Source organism: Macaca thibetana, chromosome 9 (assembly GCF_024542745.1).
Source record: "Macaca thibetana thibetana isolate TM-01 chromosome 9, ASM2454274v1, whole genome shotgun sequence".
Lineage (NCBI taxonomy): Eukaryota > Metazoa > Chordata > Mammalia > Primates > Cercopithecidae > Macaca > Macaca thibetana.
The window spans coordinates 128960077-128983516 of record NC_065586.1 but is presented as its reverse complement, the minus strand read 5'-3'; the positions used below and the strand labels follow the sequence as shown (position 1 = coordinate 128983516).

At 53.2% G+C, this 23440-nt stretch overlaps 1 protein-coding gene across 1 annotated transcript in view; it reads left to right on the top strand.

The window, feature by feature from the left end:
- CFAP46 (cilia and flagella associated protein 46) overlaps nucleotides 1–23428 on the top strand; it is a 108670-nt gene extending 85242 nt beyond the window's left edge. Inside the window, exons 39-49 of the mRNA XM_050803145.1 lie at nucleotides 444–579; nucleotides 6935–7123; nucleotides 7887–8075; nucleotides 11063–11197; nucleotides 11273–11452; nucleotides 11901–12071; nucleotides 20387–20484; nucleotides 21074–21150; nucleotides 21958–22088; nucleotides 22556–22677; nucleotides 23203–23428. Of these exons, the coding sequence (XP_050659102.1) occupies nucleotides 444–579; nucleotides 6935–7123; nucleotides 7887–8075; nucleotides 11063–11197; nucleotides 11273–11452; nucleotides 11901–12071; nucleotides 20387–20484; nucleotides 21074–21150; nucleotides 21958–22088; nucleotides 22556–22677; nucleotides 23203–23428 (1654 nt within the window). The remainder of the gene's footprint in view (nucleotides 1–443; nucleotides 580–6934; nucleotides 7124–7886; nucleotides 8076–11062; nucleotides 11198–11272; nucleotides 11453–11900; nucleotides 12072–20386; nucleotides 20485–21073; nucleotides 21151–21957; nucleotides 22089–22555; nucleotides 22678–23202) is intronic.
- Nucleotides 23429–23440: the final 12 nt, after the last annotated feature.

Genomic DNA, 23440 nt, shown 5'->3' with positions numbered 1-23440 from the left:
ACACGCAAGCGTCTCGACACGGCGGGCCCAGTGCAGGTGTGCAGAAGCCTGTGTGGGGAAAGGTGTAACCCACCACAAGGTCTGACCTGAGCCGTGTCTGTCACTGTGGATGCCGTACGCTGTCCTTGCGGAAGCTGAGTTAGCCGATCAAACCTAGCCTGCTGGGTAAAGCTGATGCTGCAGAATTGCTTCTGCAAATCTCCTTCAAGCGCAGATTTAAATTTCATAACCATAATATGCTGTACATACTGCATTATTCCAGCTTCTTAAACCTCTAAGACATATCGAGAATGTCTTTACATGTTAGCTATTTTAAAACATCATTTTAAGCACTAATAAGATATATAGTATAATGATAGAAAATGACATATTAAACATTTAGTAATAATAACATAATGTTTTAACATTTTTTGTTCCAAATTCCATTCTTATGTCTTATAAAGGTTACGTGCCCAGAACGAGGAAGATGAAGAACAAAAAACTGCGTATTACTTGGAAGCATATGGCCTGGCCCAGGGCGCCGTGGTTGAGGAGGAAGGGAGGCTCCTCAGTGTCCAGGGCCTACTGTCACTTCAAGACGTAAGCAAGTGTCCTGGTTCCTGTGTACACTGGGTCACTCCCACCGGGATATAAACCCCACTGTAACTTACCTTACAAGCCAGCTGACTTCTGCTGCTAGCTGAAATGGAGTAACAGGGACCAGAAACAACGAAAACACAAACTGTATGAAACGAGGACTTTCAGAACACTAGACATCAGCAATGACAGGCAGTGGTCCCCGAGCTAAGGTCCAAGCTCACCGCGGTGGCTCCCGTGGATTCTGCTGGTGACCTGAGTCACAGGATGGAGCCGAGAGCCTGTGGAGAGCCAGGCACTGCCACTCATGGGACAGAGCCCCAGGGAGGGGAGGGCAGGGGAGGGCTGCACAGAGAGAAAACCCCAAGACCTTCGGGAGAGGCCCCGGAGTGTCCTGCCCAGGCCTGATGAGCACACTCTTGAGAGGAAGCTGCTCCGTGCTGGGGAAGAACCACCCAAAAGCGTTCTAGGGCGGGAACAGCACCTGCTTCACCAGCCAGATTGGAAACCCCCATGATCCCTGGGGTGTCGGGCAAAGCAGACACAGGGCCTTGCCTCAGTCAGGGGTCCTTAGGCCTGGTGAGCCCCACTCCAGACCTGCCTGAGAGACCCTAGAAAGCAGACCTGAAAGGACCCAACTATTTCCTCTGAGAAGACAACTGTCCTGGAACAGAGCCCAAGCCTGAAGAACACATACAGAAATGCAGAAATGCCCACCAGACCCCAAAGGAAAACAAAGCCCAAATGTCTGGCAACCAATAAAATATTGCTGTATAGAAAAGCAGGAAAATAGGGAGAATAATTGATCAATCAAAAGCAAATTGATCAGTGGGCACAGCTATTATAATTGGAAGACAAGTTATCACTGTATTCTATATGTTCAGAAAGTTAAGTAGAAATGGTGAAGATATAAAAGGAAGACAAAACCCAAACTTTCAGGGTGAAAACCACGACACGGGAGATGAGGAAGGCACCAGGTGGAGTGAATGACAACGATGGCAGGAGAAAACATTGGAGAACTTAGAGACATAGCAACAGAAACTTTTAAAAATGAAGAGAAAATGAAATTAAAGAGAACAAAAATTAAAGTCACACAGTTTTAAGTGCACGAATATAGGTGTAATTGGAATCCTGGGAGAAGAGGAGAAAGTAGAATAATTTGACTAACTAATGACTGAACATTTTCCAAATTTGATAAAAATAAATACAAACCCACAGATCCAAGAAGCTGAATGAATCCCACGCACAAGAACTATGAAGAGGAATGAAACTGTGTCAGAGCCGTAACCAGATGGTTTGACACCAGTGATAAGAGCATCTGAGCGTCAGAGAGAGAGCACTGCACGTTGTGTGCAGAGTGACAGAGGTGAATGGCGCAGCTTCCCACAGAAGCGGTGTAGCTGAGAGCCCAGCGCAGGGACCTCTGTGAAGGCCAAGAGGAAACACTGCCGACCTGGAATTCTATACCCAGAAAATACGATTCTTAATGAAGGTGAGAGAAAGATGTTTCTGCAAACACTCGAGAGCCGAAGGAAGGCGTCCTCAGGGGCTGCAGGAGCTCTTGGAGTCAGTCCCGCAGGCAGAAGGAAGCCATGCCCACTGAAGTGTGGATCCACACAGGTGCGTGGAGAGCCTCAAACACGTAAACTGCAGGAGAAAGTGTGTCCAATCTTTCTTATTCTAAAAATCACTCTGCAAGATAATTGGCTGCTTAAACAACAATAACAACGTAGCATGGGGCCTATAACACGTAAAAATGAAATGTATGACAACAATGGCATAAAGATTGGGAGGTCAGTAACAGATGCGAGGTTTCTACACTGTGCGTGAAGTGGCATCATACTCTCTACACACCACAACAGCCACAGAAGTCCCAGAATACAGATGTGTGCTGCATGAGCCAAGAAAGGAGATACATGGAAATCATAACAAGTATTCATTTGTCCCCCATGAAAGCAGAAAAAAGAAAAATAATAAAGGACAGGTGAGACCAACAGAAAATAAACAGCAAGATGATAACCTTAGACCTAATCATGGAATAATTACATGAAATTTAAATAATCAAAACGCCCTCAGTTAAAAGAATTTGTGAGATTATATAAAAAAGCAAAACCCAACTATGGGTTACCTACAAGAAAGCCACTTTAAATATTAAGACATAAATAGGTTAAAAGGAGAATGGAAAAAATATACCAGCTAACACTAATGAAAAGAAAGCTGCGGTGGCTATATTAATAACTAAGCCGACTTTGGAAAAAAGAATATTACCAAGGATAAAGAAACTCATTTTATAGTGCAAACAGCGCGACCAGTCAAGAGGCTAGAAGTGCAAACATTTCTGTAGCTAATAACGGAGTTTCGCAGTCAATGAAGCAAAAACTGACAAAATTGCAATGGAGAAATAGACAACCCCACACTCGCAGTCAGATTTCAGTATCTCAGTATTAATGGAACAAAAAGCCAGAAAATCAGCAAATCACTAGAAGATTTGAACAACACTACCAACCACTACGACCTAAAGATATTTCTAGAACGTTCACCCAACAACAGGAGAATAAGATGCTCTTTGTGTGCACATGAATATGTTTCAAGATGGACCGTATTTTGGACCATAAAACAAGTCTCAATAAATTTAAAAGATGTAAGTTATACAAAATGTATACTGGTGCCACAATCTAAATTAGAAATCAGAAACAGAAAGATAGATAAATCCGTAGAAAACAGGGCAAGGAGGATGAGGGATGATTTTTTAATGGGTGAGGGGTTTCCTTTTGGAGTGATGAAAATGTTGTGGAATTAGAGATGATGGTGGCACAATGTTGTGAATGTGTAAGTGCCACTGAGTTGTATATTTTTAAATGGTTAATTTTATGCTATGTGACTTTTACCTCAATTTAAAAAAACAGAAAGCTGGCCAGGCGCGGTGGCTCATGCCTGTAATCCCAGCACTTTGGGAGGCCAAGGCGGGCGGATCACGAGGGCAGGAGATTGAGACCATCCTGGCTAACACGGTGAAACCCCGTCTCTACTAAAAAAAAAAAATACAAAAAATTAGCCGGGTGTGGTGGCGGGTGCCTGTAGTCCTAGCTACTCGGGAGGCTGAGGCAAGAGAATGGCGTGAACCTGGGAGGCGGAGCTTGCAGTGAGCTGAGATTGCACCACCGCACTCCAGCCTGGGTGACAGAGCGAGACTCCGTCTCAAAAAAAAAAAACCAAAAAACAAAAAACAAAACAAAAAAACAGCTATGTATGTGCGAAATGCCAAAGATTTGAAAAGTAAATAGCAAACGTTGCAATAACTGTGGGCCACAGAAGAAATCAAAGGAGAAAGTATTTTGAACTGAAGGGAATTAAAAAAACACCTATCAAAATGTTTAAGATGTTGCCAATGCAACACTGAGATAGAAATTTACAGCACTAAACACCTGTAGGAGAAATGGGAAAAGATTCAAATCAATTACTTCAGCCTGCAACTTACAAAAGTATGAAGAGAGCAAACTCAGTTCCCAAATAAGCAGAGGAATAAAAAGTAAAGATCAGAGTGGCAATCAATCAGTGAAACAGAAAACAGAAAAATAAAAGAGGAAAGTAATGAAACCAAAGCTAGTTCTTTGAAAAGATCGGTAAATTGAAAAACTTCTAGTCGGACGGATCAGAAAAAAAAAGATGACATAAATTGCCAATATCAGGAATGAGAGACGCAATTTCTCCGTGGATTCTACAGATATTGAAAGGATAATAAGGGGATCATATTACAAACAACTTTATGCTAATATATTTGCCAACTTAGATGAAATGGAAAAATTCCTTGAAAGCATGAACTACCAAAGCCCACTCAAAAGAAAGCCTGAGTAGCCCTATATATTTTAAATTTTTAATTTGTAATTAAAAGCATTCTCACAAAGAAAATGTCAAGCCCAGATGGCTTGACTAGTGAATTCTGCCAAGTATCTAAGAAAAAATAATACCAGTTCTACACAAATTGTTCTAGAAAATTGAGGACAGAATACGTCCCAGTTTTTCTATGATGCAAATATTACCTTGATACCAAAACAAGATAAAGATATTAACAACAACAACAAAAAGCTACTGACCAGCATTCCTTGTGAACAAAATGTTAGCAAATTGAATTCAACAGTATTTAAAAAGGATAATACATCATAACCAAGCCAAGGTTACCCCAAGAATAGTTTAACATTCAAAAATTAACTTGCTTCGCCATTTATTTTCAAAACTAACAAAACCATATGATCATCTTTGTGGATGCAGGAAAAGCATCTGACAAAATTCAACACCCATTCCTGGTAAACACTCCTAGCAAACAATAGAGGAAAACTTCCTCAGTCTGATAAAGGACATCTGTGAAAAAGCCAGAGGTAACGTCACAGTTATGGGAGAAAGACCGATGCCCCTTTCGATAAGGACGAAGACGAGGAGGTGCCCTCTCCTCACCCGTGTTCCGTGTTGACGTGGGACTTCCGGCCTATGCAGTCAGGCAGGAAAAAAGGAAATTGAAAGCGTCCAGATTGGAAAGGAAGGAAGGAAACTGTTTTTGTTCACATACAACAAAATTGTCTGTATACACAGTCATATGCAATCCACCGAAAAATAAAGCTACTAATACTGAGTTTAGTAAGGTTGCAGGATATAAGAACAATATGCAGATATCAGTTGTGTATTTCTACATGCTGGAAACACTCAGATATTAAAAATTTTAAAACAATTTTATGACGGCATTTAAAAATGAAATTTGTCCCAAAAATGTAAAGACCTGTACTCTGAGAACTACAAATATAAGTGAGAAATAGCTGGGAATACCTAAGTAGGTGAAGAAACATACCATGTTTGCGTATCAGAGGACTTAGTATTGTTAAGTTCTTGATTCGCCCTAAATCGTCTATACCCCTGACCAAGATCACTGCAGGCTTTTTTTTGGAGAAAATGACAAAATGACTTTAAAACTCATATGAGAATACAAAAGACCTAACATGGCCAACACAGCTTTGAAAAAGAAGAACGAAATTGGAGGGTCTGACGCCGCCTGATTTTAAGGCCTAGTACAGAGAGGAGCGGGAATCCAGACAGTGTGGCTCTCGTGTAAAAGTCGACATGCGGAACAAAACGGAATCCAGGCGGGGACCCCACACGCACAGGAAGGTGACCTTCACCAAAGACACAAAGGCGGCTCACCAAAGGAAGGATCATCCACGTCCAAAACAGCCCACTTTACCTAACGCCTCACACCATATGTAAAAATTAACTCCAAATAGATTGTAGACCTAAATATAAGGGCTAAACCCATGAAGCTTCTAGAAGAACACATAGGAAAATAGATGTGTGACCTCAGGTTTGGCAAAGATTTCTTATTTATGACACCTAAAGTATGAGCCATAAAGTAATAAAGTGATAGCTTGGACCTCTCTTCAAAAGACAGTATGAAGAGAAGGAAAAGAAGCCATGGACAGGGAGGAAACATTTACAAATCCTCTGTCTGATAAAGATATTGTATCCAGAATGGATAAAGAACTCTCAAAAGTTAACAACAACCCAATAAAACATGAGCAAAATATTTTAACAGACACTCCCCCAAAGCAAATATGTGGATGGTAAATAAGCACATGCAAAGATAGTGTCATCAGCCAGCTAGGGACACGCAAATTGTAACCATCGTAAGAAACCACCACCCACCTATTAAAACAGCTACAATGTAAAAGACCAACCACAGCAGATGTGTGGAGAGACCTGGGCCCTAAGCGCCAGTGGCACAGCTGCTGCAGAGGGCAGTTCGGCTGTTTCCTAAGAATTACACACGGGCCTACCCAGGACCCAGCCTTTCCACTCCCGTGTGTTCACTTGCACATGGGTGTTCGCAGCAGCTTTACTCGTCGTAGCCCCAGAACTGGAAATACAATATTTGAATAGATAAGCAGACTGTGGCCCATCCGCACGGTGCACTGACACCAGCTGTGAGGGACGCAGCATGCGTGCAGCCGCGTGGGGGATCTCACGGTGACTTCGCTGAGGGAAACGAGCCAGATAGAAGACCGCACGCTGTGCGCTTCCGCGTAGGTACAGTTCTGGAAAATGCAGATGAATGCAGGGTGCCAGCAGGCAGCTAGGTGACCGGGAGGGACACGACAGGGCACGAAGAGATTTGGGGGTGAGGGCTACTGCATGATCTCGAAGGCGGTGATGGTTTCACGGGTGTATTCGTGATCCAAGTGTGTCAGTTTTTCACTGTAGAGCTGTGCGGTTTATTTTGAGTTTCTTATGTCAGTTATGCCTCGTCCAAGCCGTGGGATGTAGAGTCAGGCTTACCAGAAGCTTCCGTGCTTCAGATGCACGCCTGGCCCCTCAGTTGCAGAACGTCAACACGCCGCTGATGAGGAAGCTGGCGCGCCTCAAGCTCAACCTCGTGGAGATGGCTCTGGACATGCTCCAGTTCATCTGGGAGGAGGCCCGCGGGCAGCAGAGTAGGCAGGGCTCCCTGGAGAAGCTGCTGGCGGACTATCTGCAGAACACCAGTGACTGCACTTCCGTCGGGCTGGTAATTGCTGGGGTCGCAGATTCCCTGTGAGGGGAGCACCAGGCCACAGTGCAGCTGAGGGGCCCCGTTCCAGCAGGAGGCGTCTCCATCACCGCACGCCTGGCGGTGCGGATCGGCTGGGGGAGTCTGAGCGCCCTCCCTGCGGGGACCTCTTGCAGCAGGGGGAGCTCCCGGGCCTTGCAGAAGAAGGACGTTGTCTCGCCCTTTGAGGGGACTGAATTGGCTCATAAAATGCAGGTTCCACTGCGGCGGCGTTTCCTACGTGACTCGCAGCTGCCCTTCCGGACTCATGAATTGGCTTTGACGAATTAATTCATATTAACAATTAATTCATATGTGGATTAAAGAGTCAATAGAGGTGGACTCCGTTTTGGTTGAATGGAGTCCAGCTGACGACATACTCAAAACAGCTGAATATGTAGAATGTTTTGAGGGAAATGTACATTCTTCCATTTTACATTTTCTTAGGCGTCATGAAATATGACTCAAATTAATTTACATAAGTATAAATGAACCAAAGACGGGCCTAAAATTGATTTGTCAGTGAGCGCTGAATTAAGGTTATATGAGCAGACGTCTGTGACCCCACACCAGAGCCCCGAGACCCTCCCTGCGCGGGCAGCACCCTGCGGGCGGCGGTGTTTCTCAGAGCTCCCAGTGTCCCCACCCACAGAGGACACCAGGGGCAGGCTCACTGGGTCCCCTGGGCAGAGGGGGCGGCCGCCCTTGGGGTGGCAGCTGTAACGTGTCTGTCTTTTCGAAGCAATGGTTCACGCTGAAGCGGACTCTGGCACACGAGGCACTGGCGCAGCTGGGGAGCCTGCAGCCGCTGAGTGTGGGCTGTGTGCAGATCCGCGCCCGGCTCCTGGGCCTGGCTGGGAGGGCCCTCCACCTGCTGGCCATGCAAGCCGACCCCGTGCGCCCTGCCTGCTACTGGGAGGAGGGCCCCTCGGTAAGTGCTCCTGCTTCTATCCCAAGTCGCTCTGACACCTGTCACCCCTGCCTAAAAACACAAGCAAAGGGTTTAGGACTCCCCTGATTATAGCAGACGAATTGTGTCATCCTCCGTGCAGAAGGGCATGGCCCCAGGAAGAGAGAAAAATGTAGGAAGCAGGTGTGAGGGAAGAAATGGGGCTGGTGAAACACAGGCCTTCCGGAACAGACCTGGGAGGGAACCACAGCGTCTGTGGAGTAGGCAGGGACGGCAGACAGGCAGGGAGGGCAGGCGGGCATGTGGGTCGACCCGCACCAGCATGCAGCCCACCCCAGCACACAGCCTGCCCCAATCCAGCCCTGCACTGGCGAGCACGGAACAATGCAACTGGTGTCTCCCACAGCAGCGGCTCTGGCCGGGCCTGGAGCAGGGACCTGGGGAGCTCAGAAGCTGCAGGAGCAGCCTAGGGTGGGCCTGAGCACCGGGCACCATGGCACCCATGCCAGAGCACAGCAGGGCCAGCCCTGGGCAGCCTTGGCTCCCCTCCATCCCCTACCCCCTACAGCCCAGGGAGGCTGCTGCCTCAGCGCCCAGGTGGCTCTGAGAAGGGCAGTTGGGACCTTCTTCACCCTCAGCCCAGGGCCCACCCTTCTCCAGAAGGCTGCAAGGCTGCCCGGCAGGGCCGAGTCAGCTGCGGGAGTGACCTACTGCCTCACGACCCTGGTGACGGCCCCAGTAAGCCCTGAAAGCCTCAAGTCACCTTCCTAAACACTTGTGCAGATGCCAGTTCCTCCCCTGGAAGGCACCTGCCGCAGCGGAGAACCTGGGCTTGTCCCCACACACCAGCTCCTCAGGGAGACGCCTTCAGGGACCAGAGCAACCACGCTGTGTGTGCCTGGCTGCACGCCCAGGGCCATTCCCCCACCAGGTGCCGTGCAGCCCTGGGTCAGCCCTGAGATGCTGTCTGTCCTGCGTCTTCAGGACTGAGCACAGGACTTGACGTACCTCAATGAATGGATGGAGTTGTGGCTCTCGGTGCAACCAGCCTCCATTGATGTGCTCGGGTAGCAGCTGGGCGTGGACCAGAAGCGAGGGTTGGCATGGCCGCCTGGGTGCTGGCGTCCTCATCCGTGAACGCTGCTGATGGCTCGGGTAGCAGCTGGGCATGGACCAAAGCGAGGGTTGGCATGGCCGCCTGGGCACTGGCGTCCTCATCTGTGAATGCTGCTGATGGTTCCCCAGCGAGGAGGGGCCCGGGCAGAGCAGACGTCAAGTCCCGTGTGGAGCACACAGGGGTCTTTCGCGGCCCCCACCCCATGCAGGCCAGGCCCGGACATACCTGCCTTTTGCTGTCCTTAGATGTGATTTATGTTGTTGTCCAGCTTCTTGAAATCAAAGCTTAAACCAAGGTTTTTCTGGCTTTTTTCTTGTATTCAAGGCTGTATTTTTCCTCTAACCCCCATTTTAGTCTCCCAGATTTTGATACGTAGGATTGACACAGTCTAGGGTTGCTGGTCACATTGTCTAAGGTGTTATCCGAGCTCGTTGTTCATTGTCTCAGAACCCAGAAAATTAAGGGGCGTGGACACGGGGAGGTTGCAGCAAAAGTTTAGTAAGTGAAAGAAGAAAGCTCTGCAGCGGCCAGTGGGTGGCCGTTTTCACAGTTGAATCCGAACGCTCTGATAAGAAAGTGTGCTCCTCTCTTTTGCTGTTCTTGTGGCTTCCTTATCTGTGCCGCTGCGGGCGTGTCTTCAGGGAGCACAAAGCACAGCCTCTCTTGTTCGTGCAGCTGTGGGTGCGTTGGATAAGCCCCCACCCCTCCCACAACTCACGCAGGCTCCCTCGGAGCCCACCGTGTTCATGTCTGGAAAGGGGAGGAAACATTTCCCGGAGCCAGCTGACGACCTGGAGAACGGAGGCTTCTCTGCTGGGCCCCTCCTGCTCACCGGTGCGCTGCAGTTTGGTTTTGCCCAGCGGCCCTCTGTGCCTGTGGCGGTGACATTTCAGGCTGTTTCTCGAAGGACCAGCCTTGGCTGTCAGCCTCACTGACTTTTCCTTTTCTCCTCCCTCAGTAGTTTCATTCTCTAAGTCCATTTTATAAATTCCATTGCAATATCTTCTTTGACTGACTTGATGATTGTATCTTGTTTAATTTCAAGGTGACTGTGTTTCTCACAGGTCTGTTTTCATGACTGACTTCCAGTTGAATGTTGTTGTGGTTGAAAACACACCCTGAGTGGTCTTGGTCCTGGGGACTCTGCAGTGGCTGCACATGGCCCAGCCTGGTCGGTTTTGGTGAACGTCCTGCACATGCCTGAACGGCGTGTTCCGATGTGAAAGGGGCCAGGCCGTGTGCGGGTCAGGTGGTCACGGCTGCACTGCCTCCGGCGTGCTTGCTGGTTTTCACCTGCGTTCGGGCAGCTACTAGAACCGGGGGCTTCTCCATCACCCCATTTCTATCAATGTTTTCTTTGTTTTGACGCCTAATCAATGGGTGCATACACAGATTTGGCACTGCAATACCTCGTGACCTGAAAACCCAGGGGGCTCCCTCTCAACCCAGTTCTTCAGCGGCTGCCTGGGCTTCCTATCCCCAGGTTGGGGCTTGTGTCCTGGCCAGACCGGGGGCCCCTGAGGGCCGGTGGATGCCTCGGCCTCGGTGCCGGCTGGTTCCGGGAAAGGTGTTTCCAAAGGACAGTAACGGGAGTCCCCTGGGAATGTGTTGGATTCCAGGCCCATGTGACTCAGGCCGGCTTCCTTGGGGGGGCTGCGTTCTCACCCTGCCTGCAACGTCCCCTTGCCCAGGCTCGCAGTACAGGGCCACCCTGCATCAACTCAGGGGTGGAGGGTTTGGGACAGTGAGAGGCCACGCTGCAGCCTGCAGTGCCCACCACCCAGGGACCCTGCTGAGGAGCCCGACCATCCCAACCTCCCTGGGTGGGCCCTCCCCACGCTGGCCAAGCAGGAACGCAGAAGTGCCAGCCAACCTGCTGTGTGTCTCACAGGTGGGCGCCAAGCTGAGCGGCTTCAAGTCTCTGGAGCTGGAGGTCGAGGAAGAGGGTGCCACAAAGTCCAGCAGGGACCCCCTGGCCTCCAGGGCGGCCCCAGAGGAGCACGGCAGGAGAGGCGAGGACCTGAAGGTGCGGCTGCCCCTCCCAAGCCTCGTGTGGCCTCTGCCCGGAGCCCGGCCTGAGCCCGAGCCTTGTGCCCCACAGGGGAGGATGGTTCTGGCCCAGCAGTACCTGGCTCAGGCATCAGAGGTGCTTCTGCAGTGCCTACAGGTGGCCCTTGGCAGTGGCCTCCTGGATGTCGCAGCAGCCGCTAGCCTGGAGATGGTGGAATGCGTCGGCACCCTGGACCCCGCAACTACCTGCCAGTTCCTGGCTCTGTCTCAGGTGTGTCTTTGCCCCACGCACCTCCAGCCAGGCCTTCACAGAGGAGGGAGGACCCTGGGCTTTAGCTGGGGCCCTCGCCTTGGGGGGACGCCGTTAGAGAAACAGGCCACAGGCCGGGGTCCTCAAACAGTGGGAGCCTGCCGACCACGTAAACTTGTGGCTCAGAGAGAACATGCATTCGTGTGCTTATCCCCGAACCCCTGCATCAGGCAGACCTGGAGACCCGGCAGTCACAGGCCAGCAGGGCCCTGTCCGTGCGGACCTCACAGAGGTCCCACAGAGGGAACAAGCGTGGCCTCACGCAACTCTCCAGGTGCCAGGAGGAGCCAGCATCCCAGAAGAGCCCATTCCTGCTCCCAGGCTGCAGCCACTGCACGCCCTTCGCAGGGTGCAAGGCCTCCCCGCCCAGGCCTTGGGCCCCTGTCATACCTCCCCTGCTCCCTTTCAGAGCTGCTCGGCCTCGGAGACAATGAGGGATGTCCTGCTTGCAGCCACGGCCAACACCAGCAGCTCACAGCTGGCGGCCCTGCTGCAGCTACAGCACCGGCTCCGGTGCCAAGACAGGACCACCACCAGCCTGGGTGCCAGTGTGGAGCAGAGGCTGGCTGCCGTGTCCAAGGTAAGCGGGCAGGGATGCTGCTGAACCTGCCCCTGGCTCTGGAGCTCTGTGGACAGACACCACAGCCGCACAGTCCCACGCCTGAGCGAGGGCAGCCTTGCTCACCCCCCAGCTCATGAGCCATCCCTCCCCGTGCCCCCAGCCATGTGCGCCTGGGTCGCCCGGCCTCTCCAAGCCTCAGTGTCCCCCTGGCCCTTGTGGGGGTAGTAACGGCCCACCTGGTGGGTGCGGTGAGGTTGGCGAGGTCACAACTACAAACACACAGCCAGGCCTGCAGCCAAGAGCTGACCAGCAGACGGGCCAGCAGTGCCCCGTGGGCCTCATGTGGATCAGAGCTGCATATTCCCTGCCTCTGTTTAAGGAAATATTTTACACCTTGGTCAGGTCTGAGGGTTTAATCTTGAGAAACATTTTTGTAGAGCACGATAGCTAATGGCACCTTTTCTTTGGATTAGCAGGTGCGAATGGCAGTATTTAAAGAAAAAAGGCGACGACATTTCTTGAATTGTGGGAAACAGACAAGTGTGGCCTGATGGGGCCCCTCCCTCCTTTGGCTGCGTGGCTGCCTCCCTGGTCCTCTCGCTGGGGTGGACCTGACCAAATATCCACTTGTCCAGGGCTGTTTGGCAGACAGTGCTTTGCTGGTGAGGGTGGGATGGGGGCAGCATCCGCCACTGGGTGGCAGGAGCACCCCTGCCATTGTGGCATCCAGAGATGTCTGCAGACATCGCCAGTGGGAACAACACAGCCCCGGGTGAGAACCAGTGACTCAACCCACAGGTTGAAACCTGGAAAGCTGCCGTCTTTCTGAAGCTGAGAGGATGGAGGGCAGAGGTAAGAGGCCTGCAGGCCCAGCCCAGGCCCGAGGACAGGAGAAGGTGGCACAGGCTGGCCCTGTGTCTGGAGGAAGACGCTGATGCACATGGCCCTGCCGGAGCTGAGCTGGGTCCAGGAGGGTGTGCATGGCAAGCAGGAAGGAAAATGGGCTAAGCCAGGCGTTGGGGGTGCCTGTGGTCCAAGCTGGGCATGTGGGTGGCACTTGTGGTCTAAGCTGGGTGCAGAGGTGCGTGCCTGTGGTCTAAACTGGGCATGGGGGCATGCACCTATAGTCCCAGCTACTCAGGAGGCTGAGGCGGGAGAATCACTTGAGCCCAGGAGTTCGAGGCTGCAGTGAGCCATGATAGTGCCTGTGAATAGCCACTGACGCCCAGTCTGACCAACATAGTGAGACCCCATCTAAAAAAAAATGGGCTGCCCCAGGCAGCACTTACTGGACAGGTGAGGAGTGAGCTGCCAGGCTGGCACCAGAGCACCTGCTGTGGGTAAGCTGGGCATGGGAGTCATGGCTTTTCCTCCCCCATGGCTGCAGACCAGGCAGAGCTCACCCCATAGGAGCTTTGGGGACCAAGGACACCAGTGTGTATGCAGGACTGTGTGCAGGGCCAGGAGCTGGCCTGGGGCTTGGCACGTGGGAGCCATCAGTCACCATGATGGGGGTCACCACTCCTCAGGCCCTGCTGTTGCAGGAATTCTCATGGAAAAGCTGCACTGACTCTCAGCCAGGCACAGACTCATTGTAGTCTGGCTGGGGAATGTCACAGGCCACAGCAGGCCCACTGGAGCATCCTCGGGAAAGGCCGGTGAATGGTGGAGCCTCATATTTGTAAAGTTATCAGCCATGGAAGCAATGAGAACTTGCTAAACTAAAATTTTTGCACTGAGAGCATCTGCTGCAGTGAGTCAACCCTCACTCTCCATCCCGGGGCCACTGGGCAATTCGGAGATCGGCTGGGACTGGTGTCAACAGAGGCTCTGCGAGGAGGAGAAGGAGCAAGCCTGGAGCCAGGAGGGGAGAGGTCACTGTGCTGCAGCTGGGAGCAGCTCCACAGCGCCCTGGGACCACCCACCGAGACCAGAGCCCCACGGTGCCCTGGGAACACCCAATCCAGAGCCCCACGGCACCCTACGAACGCCCACCAAGACCAGAGCCTTACAGTGCCTTGGGAACGCCCACCGAGACCAGAGCCCCACAGCGCCCTGGGACCACCCACCGAGACCAGAGCCCTGCGGCGCCCTGGGACCGCCCACTGAGACCAGAGCCTTACAGCACCCTGGGAACACCCACCGAGACCAGAGCCCCACGGCGCCCTGGGAATGCCCACCGAGACCAGAGCCTTACAGCGCCTTGGGAACGTCCACCGAGACCAGAGCCCCACGGCACCCTAGGAACGCCCACCGAGACCAGAGCCTTACAGTGCCCTGGGAACACCCACTGAGAGCAGAGCCCCACGGCACCCTGGGAACACCCACCAGGAGCAGCCCCAGGGCACTGTGGGAACGCCCACCAGGTCCTGGGCCTTAGGGTTGTTCCCTGGAAGCTTCTGGAAGGCAGTGAAATCAGCTGTGGTCTTGTGGTGCCTGGAGAGGATGCAGCCTCCAGGACATAGTGTCCCCTGCAGCATCCCATATGTGCTCTCCTAAATGAAGGGCTCAATTTGGGGGTTTCAGGGAAAAGTGAATGCAGCCCAAGGTTGAATCTGTGACTGAGAAACAGACTGAAGAAAAGACCCCGTCTGAGGGGAAAATTGGAAAAGACAAAGCAAGGATGCTATGATTTGAACGTTTGTCCCCCTTGAACCTCGTGTTGAAACAATGCCCAAGGTGGCAGTATTGAGAGGTGGGGCTTGTACGAGGTAACTGGGTCATGAGGGTTCATGAATGGATCAGCCCGTTTGCTGACTAATAATTAATGGATTATGGTTATCACGGGAGTGGGCTGATGTCTTTATGAGAAGAGGAAAAGACCTGGGCTAACACAGCCCCCTCACCGTGTGGCATCCTGGGCCACCTCGGGACTCTACAGAGACCCCACCTGCAAGAAGGTCCTCATCAGATGCAGCCCTTTGACCTTGGACTTCTCAGCCTCCAGAATTGTAAGAAATAGTCTCCTTTTCTTCATAAATTATTCAGTTTCAGATATTCTGTTATAAACAAATGGAAATAGACTAAGAAAATTGGTACCAGGAGTGGGGTGGTTGACAATAATGAATACTTGAACATATGGAAGCAGCTTTGGAACTGAGTAATAAGCAGAGGCTGAAAGCATTTGGAGGAGAAGGCTTTTAAAAACCCGGTATGTCTGTAAATGGATCATTGAGGGTGATTCTGGTGAGGGTCTGCCTGGAAGACAAAATGACAAGGGAAAGTTTGGAACTCTTTAGAGATCCGTTAAGTGGTCATGACCAGGAAGCTGATGGAAATATGGACCGGAAAGGCCATTCTGATGAGATTTCAGATGGAACTGCGGAGCAAGGTATTAAAACCTAGAATAAAGGCCAGCCTTGTCATAAATTAGCAAAGACCTTGGCTGAACTGTCCATGTGGAACAGCTTTGTCAAAGGCTGAACTTGAGAGTGGTGAACAAGGGTATCTGGTAGAATAAATATCCAAGCAGCAAAGAATTAGGCTGCTGCGTGGCTACTTCCAGCCACTACACTGAGCTGCAAAAGGGAAAAAAAAACTTGGAGGTGGAATTTATCATCAAAAGAAAAGCGAGTGGAAGGATCTGGAAGCTCTTAGCCTGGCCACGTAAAGAGTGAAAGGTGTGCCCAGGAGAGGAGCCAAGGCTCTGACCATTCACCAAAAGTCCATACAGAGAGAAGGGGCTGGGTGCTGTTCTTCAAGGCAGTGGAAGAAACACCCAGAAGGCATTTCAGAGATCTTCAAGGCTGCCCTCCCGTTGCCAGCCTGGAGGCCATGGAGGGCAGAACTGTTCTGGCAGATGGGCTAGAGGTGCCCTCCACAGGCTCCCTGCCCCGGGCCTGCTGAGGACCATGCTCCCTAAACTCCAGTGCAGCTGTCCATGGCAGCCCCAGCGGTGGCTCAGGCAGCTCCAGTGCAGGTAGACCCACAGCTCAAGATGTGGACATAGCATTGGCCATGGCCACGTGGCACTGATTCTGCAAGCTTGCAGAGAGCAAGATGGAGACTTGGCAGCCTCCATCCAGATTTCAAAGGATGCCATTGAAAGTCTGGGGGCCCGGGCAGAGACTCATCCCAGGGATGGAGCCACCACAGAGGGCCCAGCAGAACAAAGCCTAGTGCAGCCACGGGAACAGGACCCCCACCAGGACCCCAGAGCTGTGGAGTCACTGGCAGCTCGGGAAGCTTCAGGCACCAGACTCCAACCTGGAAGAGCAGCCGTGTGGGCTGCACCCAGCAAAGCTGTCGGGGAGGCCCAACCCCCAGCCCGTGTGTCCAGAGGTAGCAGGTGCTGTCGGAAGAGCCCATTCACTGAATTTAGGGTCACGTCAGCCCTGTGGGGTGGGGGCTTGCTTGGAGCCTCCACTCCTCTCTTTTTGCCTGTTCCCCTGTTTTCCAGTGGGAACGTCTCAACCGGTTCCACTGCTGTATGTCGGAAGTAGAGAACTTGTTTTGATTTCACAGGCTCATAGATAAGACTCTGACTTTTGAGTTGCTGCTGGAACAAGTTAAGACTTTGGGAGCATGGGGTTTGTAGGAATGTATTTGTACATGATAAGGACATGAGTCTTGGGGGCAGAATGCTATGGTTTGAATGTTCCCTCCAAAACTCATGAATGGGTCGATCTAATTAATGGTTTTAGATTCAGGGGTTATCCTGGGAGCGGGACTGGTGGCTTTATAAGAAGAGGAGGAGAGACCTGAGCTGGCACACTCAGCCCCTCGCCATGGGATGCCCTACACCGCCCTGGACTCTGTGGCATCCCCACCTGCGAGAAGGCCCTCACCAGACGTGGCTGAAAGCGACCGTTGCTGGGCCACACACAGCCACAGCAGAGACCCCCAGTACCGAGGTCACTCAGAGCGTGTTTTCCAACCTCGGTGACGTAAAGTGGGAAATCAGTAACAAAAATGGACCTGTGAGAAACACGGGCGCCTTGAAATTAAACAGTTACTTATGATGATCAAATTAGTCAAGGAAGAAGTCACAGTGGAATTCAGAAAACACTTTAAACTGACTTAGATTTAAACTGACTTAGTGAATGGAAATATTACAAATAAAAATTTATGCGACTTAGCTCAAACAGGTTACAGGAAAAATACAGCCTTGAATACAAGAAGAAAGCCAGAAAAAACCTTGATTTAAGCTTTGATTTCGAGAAGCTGGACAACAACAATAAATTACATCTAAGAAAAATGAGAGAGGACAAATCAATACAGCACAAGAAACAGCGAAGTCAAAACCAGCAAAGGAAATCCAAGGCACAAGTTGGTTCCAAAGAGAAGACAATGAAATGGAGAAATCCCCGCTCAAGAAAAAAAGGGAAAAGGCGAGTTTCCAATGTGAGCAAGAAAAAGACCCATCACTGAGATGATGCAGATGTTGAGAGTTCACACAGAAAGTTCTTTACAGCCTTACTCCAATACAGGCGACAATGGACCCAAACGGACCAAGTCCTCCAAAAAGCACAGCTCAGCAAAGCCGACAGAAGCGTAGAAAATCCAAATGATTCGATGTCTGTCAAATAAATCGAATCTTTTATTTAAAATGTTGCTACAAAGAAAACCCAGACCCCACTGGCTTCACCAGTAAATTCTTCCAAAAACTGAAAGAAGAAATAACCACTTTGAAAACTCATAGAAATAAAGCAAAAAACTTCCTCTTTTACTAAGAGGCTAGATGAACATTGACACTGGAAACTTAGCAGGGACACTACAAGAGAGGAAAAGCTCTCTCATCACTATTACACAAAAATCCTAACAAAATACAGCAAATAAAAAACTCATCACTATTACACAAAAATCCTAACAGAATACAGCAAATAAAATCCAGCAGTTACAAAGGGTGCACGTTGGTGCCAAGTGGTTGTGTCCCATGGGGTTCAGTATCATTGGGCACGTTAACAGAATGAAAAGGAGACATATCGTAAGATCGCCTTGACAGGTGCAAAAAAGGTATCTTTCATAATCCAACATCCACTCATGATTTTTAAAATTGAGATAGAAGCAAATGTCCCTAATCCAATGAAGAATCTCTCTACAGCCCTAGTATGCATCGTATTTATGGTACAACGTTGAAAAGTTTTCCGCAAGAGTGGAAATGTGCGCCCGATCGGCGCTTGTATTGAATATAGTACAAAATGACTAGAAAAAGAAAGAAAATGCAGAAAGACTGAAAAGAAAATACAGAACCAAGAGACTGAAGAACTCGGGTGCTCTTCCTGAGTGCGGGCCAAGAGGCTCCACGCTGTGAAGCCACCAGTTCTCTGTGGCCGAGGGTTCACGGAGCCTCTTTCTCCCCCGGTGAGGTCTTAGCCTGGTTCCCCTGAGCTATTAGCAACATAGTTTTCCACAGAGATGGCCTGGCAGGTGGCCCAGGGCTGTGTCCCTTGTGGGGACCTGGGGCTGCGCCACTCGCCTGTGGCTACGGGAGACACAGGGTAGGAGCTGTACAGGGGAAAATGACAAATCAGACCGCGGGCTAAAATTCAGAAGTTCTGTTCATCAAAAATGCCCTGCCGAGAGTCGAGGGGCAGCCACAGAGAATGAGAAGACCTTGACACTAGGTTGCCCGACACACGTGCGTCCCGCGTCGGGGAGGGTGTGGGTCCCTTTTAAATAAGAAAAAGAGACATTGATAGAAGATGGCATGAGGTTGGAATCTCACAAAAGTAGGATTTGTGTGGCCAATAAACGATTTTAATGGTGCTCAAGTTCATTAGTCAGGGAAATGCAAAATTGAAGCCGGACGCAGATAACCAGACACCAACCAGATGGGCTCCCGTGGAAAAGGAGGACATGGCCGTGGAGATGAGACGGGGAAGGGGGCAGCTGAGGCTCCCTGGGCCTCATGCCCACCCCTGGGCGCAGCAGCCCCTGGGCAGAGTTCTGGCGGAATCGCTGTAGCTGACGCTGCACGTCCACACCTGACTCCGCGCCCGGTAGAAATGCTTTGCTGGGGTCCCCAGAGAGCAGCATCGCTCATGACCCCCAACGACAGGAAGCCACCCAGATGCCCTCGGCCACAGAAGGGATGAAGAAGCTGTGGCGTTCCCAGCTGCGGTGTCTGCGGCGAGGAGGGTCAGCCCCACGCTCCACCTGGGTGAAGCCCACAGCGTAAGCCAGAGGCCCGGCAGAAAAGCCCGCCTGAGCTGCTAGAATCTGCTGTGGTCCCCTTGTGGGGAGGAGGGCCACTGGCAAGCAATGTCCTGTCTCTTTGCCTGGCCACACGGTGTGCCCACTGCAAAAGTCCATCAAGCTTTTCACGCGTGGGCTTTTACACCACTTTCTGTATATTCTACTTTGATAATAAGTTTTGTAAACACTGCTTTTGTTTGTGCAAACTTGAAGCTATGACTCAGAACCACAAGCCTCACAGCTCGACAGAGGGAGGGCTGCCCTTGCGGAGAGGCCCAGGCCTCCAGGAGCCCTCTGGCTGGCCCTCAGGGGCTGTGGTGGCCGCCCGCTGCTGGTGGTGAGGAGCCTGAACCGCGTGCCCGGTCTGGTATTAGACAGACTCATAGTCCACAGGAGGGGATGGGCTAGAGACGCCGCCTGCACCGCCTGACCACAGCTGACTGGCATCCCTGGGCCAGGAAGAGAGGGCCTTCCCCGGGGGAGTGTGGGGGCACGGCTCCGAGTCTGCGCTGTGTACGCGTGTGTGTCCGTGTGTGTCCGTGCCTGTATGCGTGAGTGTGTGCGTCTGTGTACATGTGCGTGTCTGTGTCCATGCATGTCTGTGTGTGTGCTTCTGTGCATGGGTGCGTGTCTGTGTCCGTGCATGTCTGTGTGTCTAGGTCCGTGTACACTTGCGTCTGTGTGTGTCTGTGCATGTCTGTGTGTGTGTGTCTGTGCACGGGTGTGTGTGTGTGTCCATGCCTGTCTGTGTGAGTGTGCGTCTGCACACGTGTGTCTGCATGCATCCATGTGTCTGTACATGTATGTCTCCATGTGTGGTGCGGAGGACACAGGAGGAAAGATGGAGGGAAAGGCACCACTCAAGGAGGAGGCGCTGGAGAATTTTCCATTTGTTATTTTGGGTTTGGCAAACATGCACTTCGCGTCATGCAAATCAGGTTTCTAAACATTAACAACCGGAGAGAAATGACATTTTGGGGCCGCCAGTGACTTGTGCGTGCCTCTGCTGCCCCCTGGTGCCATCCCCGAGTCACTCCCAGCAGGGCCCCCCGAACCCCGAAGGCCCCAGCCCGGGGCAGGAAAGGCACAAAGCCCTGCTCTGGCTCTGCCGCGAGGTCTCCTGGAAACGAGGGAACAGCACAGCGACGTCCCTTCGTCCTAAATGCGTCCCCTGATAGCCGTTTTTCACCACTCAGGCTTGGCAAAATCTCTGCGTCACTGAACAGCACTTTAACCTCTTGAATGAGATGCCTCCTACCTTTCGGGTCCTCTTTCTGCACCTCTCACGGGACAGGTAAAGACGCTCGTTCCTGTTGAGGTCGTCCCCAGCCCACTGAGAGGCCTCAGGGAGGCAGAGACCCAGCCGTGGGCTGCCCACACCTCAGCCCCACCCCAGGGAGGCCTGGGACTCCAGCCGGTCCTGAGAAGGTGCCGGACAGACACCAGCTACCAATGACACAGGGCGGGGGCGGTCCAGGGGCGCGGCACACCCCCTCCTGCGACCTGTCTCCCGTACAGGGCCTTTGTGTCTGGTCTGGGCGTCCTGACTTGAAGGTCACTGTGACAGCGGAGTGGAGAGGATGGCTGCCCTCTCCTGCTCCCACTGGCCTGCAGCCAGCCGGTGGTGCCTCTGGCAGTGACCACAGAAGTCACTGGCTGTGGCCAGTTGCCCGGTGCATGACCCAGCCTGTTCTCAGTCCAGGTCCTGACTGGCCATGCACACCCAGCTGTGCCCCTGGAGGCACAGACGGGGAGGGCCCTGCTGGGGGTGCGTGGTCTGCAGAGTGGGCCTCACTGGGCTCCTCTGAGGTCACTGGAGCTGGGCTGTGAGGTGTGTCTCCATCGTGGCTTGCCTGCGACCCTGGCCCGCATCCTGCCAGCAGGTCCTGTCTATACGGTGCTGCCTATGAGAAACCCAAGTTCATTACTGCAGCCAAAGGAAAGGTGCAGCCGGTGGGAGGTGAGCAGGGCTGCTTGGCGGGGAGGGGGGAGGAGGAGTGGGAGGGTGCGGGGAGCAGGGGCGAGAGTGGGGAGGGGAACGGGGGCAGGAGGGGGGAGCAAAAGAGGGGGGAGGGGAGCAGGGGGGAGGGGGAGGGAGGGAGGGGAGCAGGGGTGGGAGCAGGGGTGAGAGGTGGCGCGGAGCAGGGATGGGAGAGGGGGGAGGGGAGTGGGGCAGGAGGGGAGCATGGGGGAGGGGAACGGTGAGGGAGGGGAGGTGGGCAGGAGGGAAGCGGAGGGGGGAGGGAAGCAGAGGAGGGAGGGGAGCGGAGGGGAGAGGGGAGCGGAGGGGGGAGGGGAGCGTGGGGGCGGGATGGGAGCAGGGGCGGGACCAGGGGCAGGAGCAGGGGCGGGACCAGGGGCGGGAGGAGCGCTGATGCTCACTGTGCCGCAGAGCTCCCTGCACAAGGGCCCTTCCCTTTCAGAAACTGAAGGCCCAGCAGGGAGCCCCTGGGGTCCCGGAAGCGTGGCCTCTCCCCGCCCTCCACCCACAGGGATGGAGGGGTCTGTAGAGCCTGTGACATTCTGGAAACAGATGTAGATGGGGCGTGTGCTTCCCCGGGGCCCAGGAGGCCCATCCGCTGGCTGCACAATGATGCGGCAGCCGCTCCACAGCGTGCGGACAGGGGACCCCACACGGCGGGAGGGACTTCCACCCATGCAGCCTTTCTTGCGAGACAGCAGCCCTTTTCCCATTGCCCACCACGCACGGTCCAGCTGCCGTCCGCAGGCCTGGGCAGCAACAGAGGGTGTGTCCACGTTCCCGCAGGCTTCTGCAAGGTGATGCGTCTGGCCATGAGTCCCACCGCCTTCTCCCACCTGCTGGCCTGTGCCCAGCAGTTCCGGAAGCAGACCCAGGCCCAGGTGTACAGCGAGGACATGGCCCTGAACGCAGGCTCGGTGAGGCCCTCCAGACTCCAAGCCACCCTGCCAGGACCCTCTGCCCCCATCCCTGAGAGCCAGGACCCCAGCGAGGTCGGGGGAGGGGCGGGGCACTAGGCCAGGCTGCTAAAGGGCTTGGGCCATCCCGACACCCAGGCACTGCCCAACTCCCAGGCCAAGTTCCATGTCGGGGGAGAACTCACTCCTTGGACTCCTTGGCCCTGCCTGATCCCTGAAGTGCAGACAAAGAGGAGGGACCCTCTGTGGTGCGGGCAGAGGAGATGGGTGGGGGCTGGGGTCTCAGGGTGACCCTCCAGAGGACGGGCCAGGTGCTGTGGGGCCCTCATCACTGAGCCGGGCGCCCTTGTCCACCACGCTGTTCGCAGAAGGGGCAGGAGCTCGGCCTTTCCGCAGGGGCCTGGCCCTCGTGGGGTCTGGGCCATGCACCCTCTTTGCTATGGGGGCCTCTTGTTTGGGTTGAGTAGGAGCCAGAAGGCCTCCAGGTGGAAGAGAAGGAGTGGCCTGTGCAGAGGCTCAGCAGCATCCTGGGGCCCCTGGAGGAGCTTCTGCAGCCGCTCTTCCCCCTGCTCAGCCTCTCCGAGGCCAGGTACCAGGGATGACGTTGCCGCCGGCTCCCCACCACGCTCATGCATGGACACGTGTGTCCAGTGCCGTGGCCAACCACGTGTGCTTGCTGTGCCTTCTCGGCCACCTTTGTTCCAGACTCCGCGCCGCCCGCCTGCTCCCAGGAAGCAGTTCTTCCTGGATCTGCCTCCATTCCTGCCTGGAGGAGAACTGCCCACTGCCCACTCCCCACGGCCCCTCCAGCCCCCGGCCCAAGCGTGGGGTGGGACGGCAAGCACCTCCGAGGGACCGCCCGGGCTCCTTTGATTTGGGGTGGGAAGGAAGGCAGAGGGGACAGACACCTGGCACCGTTTAGCTCGGCTGGTGGATCAGAGATGATCCCGAAATCCTGTGGCTCATCCCGGCCCCACCTCAGTGGGACCATCCCAGAAGTGAGCGTGGGGATTCGTGGCGCTGCTGCCTTAGAGTGAAACAGGCTGAGGAGGGGTCGCCTATATTCCAAGCGTTTGTTATCTGTCTGTTTTCAAATATATCACCTGACTTTCAGAGTGCAGATGCCCGTGGTCGTTGCTGATTCAGGGAAGTCGAAGGGCAAAGACAAGGAGAGGAAAATGTCCACAGGACAACACAGTGAGTGGGGCGGGCGCGGCCACTCAGCGCGGGGAGCTGGTCCCGCCAGGAGAGGTGGGGTCGGGATCCACCCACCCATCCAGGAACGCCAAGGGGGGTCAGGAGCCCAGGAGCCCCACAAGCCCTGCAGCCCCTCCCTCTGAGGCCTCCCTGCG